The 2,298-nt window shown below is 49.0% G+C and overlaps 1 protein-coding gene across 1 annotated transcript in view; it reads left to right on the top strand.

Annotated features, from left to right (window-relative positions):
* The window catches only part of LOC102673297, a 47,309-nt gene extending 46,139 nt beyond the window's left edge, over positions 1-1,170 (top strand). Inside the window, exons 7-9 of the mRNA XM_031511582.1 lie at positions 1-67; positions 158-456; positions 553-1,170. The exon at positions 1-67 is cut by the window's left edge and continues 19 nt beyond it. Coding sequence (XP_031367442.1) covers positions 1-67; positions 158-456; positions 553-1,098 — 912 coding nt within the window. The 3' untranslated portion in view covers positions 1,099-1,170. The remainder of the gene's footprint in view (positions 68-157; positions 457-552) is intronic.
* The last annotated feature ends 1,128 nt before the right edge of the window (positions 1,171-2,298 follow it).

Genomic DNA, 2,298 nt, shown 5'->3' with positions numbered 1-2,298 from the left:
GACGACGTGGCAGCCGATCAGCAAGCTCTGGTCCACAGGGAGGAAATCGGCGAGGATCGAACGTCGGGTAGGTTTCGTTTCTCGTGAATGGTGACGAATTAATTTTATTATTAAACGATAGAAAGGAAAGGGAAAAAGAATGGATTCATCGCGACAGGTTTCGAAAACACGAGGCTGTTCGGGAGCACGAACACAGGATTGTCGCAGTCGGATCTCTCGATCTCTAGCCAAGGCTCGGTCAATCCCAGCTACCGTTACGGGAATCAAATGGAGTACGACTCCGGCCACTTGGGTTACCCTATGTACGGGGGTAGTTACGAGTCGGACACGTTGTCGCGCAAGTTGGAGGGTGGCTCCAAGTGGGTGGAATTCGACAAGTCGCCGGACACGGAGAAGACGTTGCCGTCGAAAACAACGTGCAGCAACGTGGAGGCGACGAAGGACGGCGAGGAGAGCAGCGTAAGTAATCGATTTCGCGAGGGAAAAAAAGAGAAAAGATCGTTTCTAGCGTTGTTGTTTCGAAAGAGAAACGAGACTATGTATACATTTCAGCCGTCGATGACCGGGAAACAGAACAATCTGGACGTTTCCCAGGGGTCGGGAGGCTCGATGGACCAACAGGATTCGACGGACGCGAGCATTTCCACGGACACGGTTCGCTCGAATCCGAATCTCCAAGTGAACGGCGCAACACCGAGTAAAACGCAGCAGCAGAGAGCTGCGAGCAACGAGAGGGCGGAGGCGAATAAACCCGTGATAACGGGAGCGTTGCTCAAGGACGATATCCAGGAGGACACTTTTCAGGAACAGCAGAGGAAATTGGGTAACGGCACTCTCACCCCTGAGCACAAGGATGGCGAAAGGATGGGGAAGAATCAGAAGGCCGAGACCGGGATCTTCGTGCCGAGTCATAAACGGAGCGGAAGCATCCCCCCCCGATTGATCGAGGAAAGCCTGGAATTGGAGTTGGAGCCGAAGAAATCGTTGGACATTTACAGCCAGATCAAGACAAGCACGAAAAGCATACTTCCAGGATTGAGCCCCAAGTTCGAGCTTCTTCAGAACGAAGTGAGCCCCATCGAGGAGAAGGAAAGTTAATGGGGATGGATTCTTCTTCGGTTCAACACGGTTCAATATTTTCAATTTCGAGGGACGATTTGCTCGTTTCGAGAACCGTGAATATAGGAGAGATAATCGCGCTGCAGAACGATTTTCTACGAAAAATTTTGAACAGTTTCAAGGGTTTCTCCCTCTCCCATCATTTACCCTCGCTCTCCCCTCGAATACTCGCACAGAGCGAAAATCAAAATTAGACCACGAGTCGCGAGTCTTTCGCGAATGGGAAGAAGAGGGACCCCCATCCTCTCCCCCTCCTAATCAAGAACGATTTTTATCTAACGAAAAATTCGAAGAAGAAAAAAGAAAAGCTCATTGTAGATATCTCATCAACTTCGACAGATTTTAAGCCCGAGTCTTTTCGAAAGAAGAGACGACTCTCCAGCGAGGGGGATACAATCCCCCCACCCGTTCCGTAAATCGCGTAAACGAAACGAAACCGAACTAAACTCGAACGTCGCTCGAAGAACTCTTCAAAGAGACGACGAGAAGAGGAGCGATTAAGAAGAAGAAGAAGAAGAAGAAGAATAAGAAAAAAGAAGGCTGTCAGAATTTTCCTCTGATAAAAAAATCACCAGAAAGTTGACCAGGTTGAAATTGGTCGTATCCAAGGGGACGTAGTAAACCGTAGCTTGGATTCGACGAGCTTGTATCCCCTTAACGACTCTAATTCCCTCCCTCCTCCTTCGACTGCCTCTCCCTCTCCCCCTTGGATAAATTCGCCAAAGCGAGGAGATCCACGGGGAACAATCGTCGACTAACGAACTCGACACGCCGTCCTCCTGTGTCCGAGCAGCGACGCACACCGCAACCGAATCACGGGGGGAGGAGAGGAGGGTTGTCGAGAGAAGATGATAGTCCGCATTTTAGTCGAAAGTGAACGAGATTCTTTGCGCATAAAATTGGTTTTTTTGGAAACGGGGAGGGAAGGGGAGAGGAGAAAGAAAAATCTGGGATGTTTCGATTTCCCTCCCTCCCTTCTTCCCCCATGCAATTCGTTCGAACACTTTTGAACATATTGAAGAAGATTTGGAAGATTCTTCGAGCGTACGCCTCTTTGTACAACTGTCTATTTATCTATCTGTCTGTCTCTCTATCCGCGCCACGAGGGATATTATACCGTACGTGTATTACGTATACACACGTGTATCGAATTTTTGTAAATGATTGATGGCGAAGGAG

Source organism: Apis dorsata, unplaced genomic scaffold, assembly GCF_000469605.1.
Source record: "Apis dorsata unplaced genomic scaffold, Apis dorsata 1.3 scaffold_331, whole genome shotgun sequence".
Taxonomy (NCBI): domain Eukaryota; kingdom Metazoa; phylum Arthropoda; class Insecta; order Hymenoptera; family Apidae; genus Apis; species Apis dorsata.
This window is presented reverse-complemented; position numbering and strand designations above follow the sequence as displayed.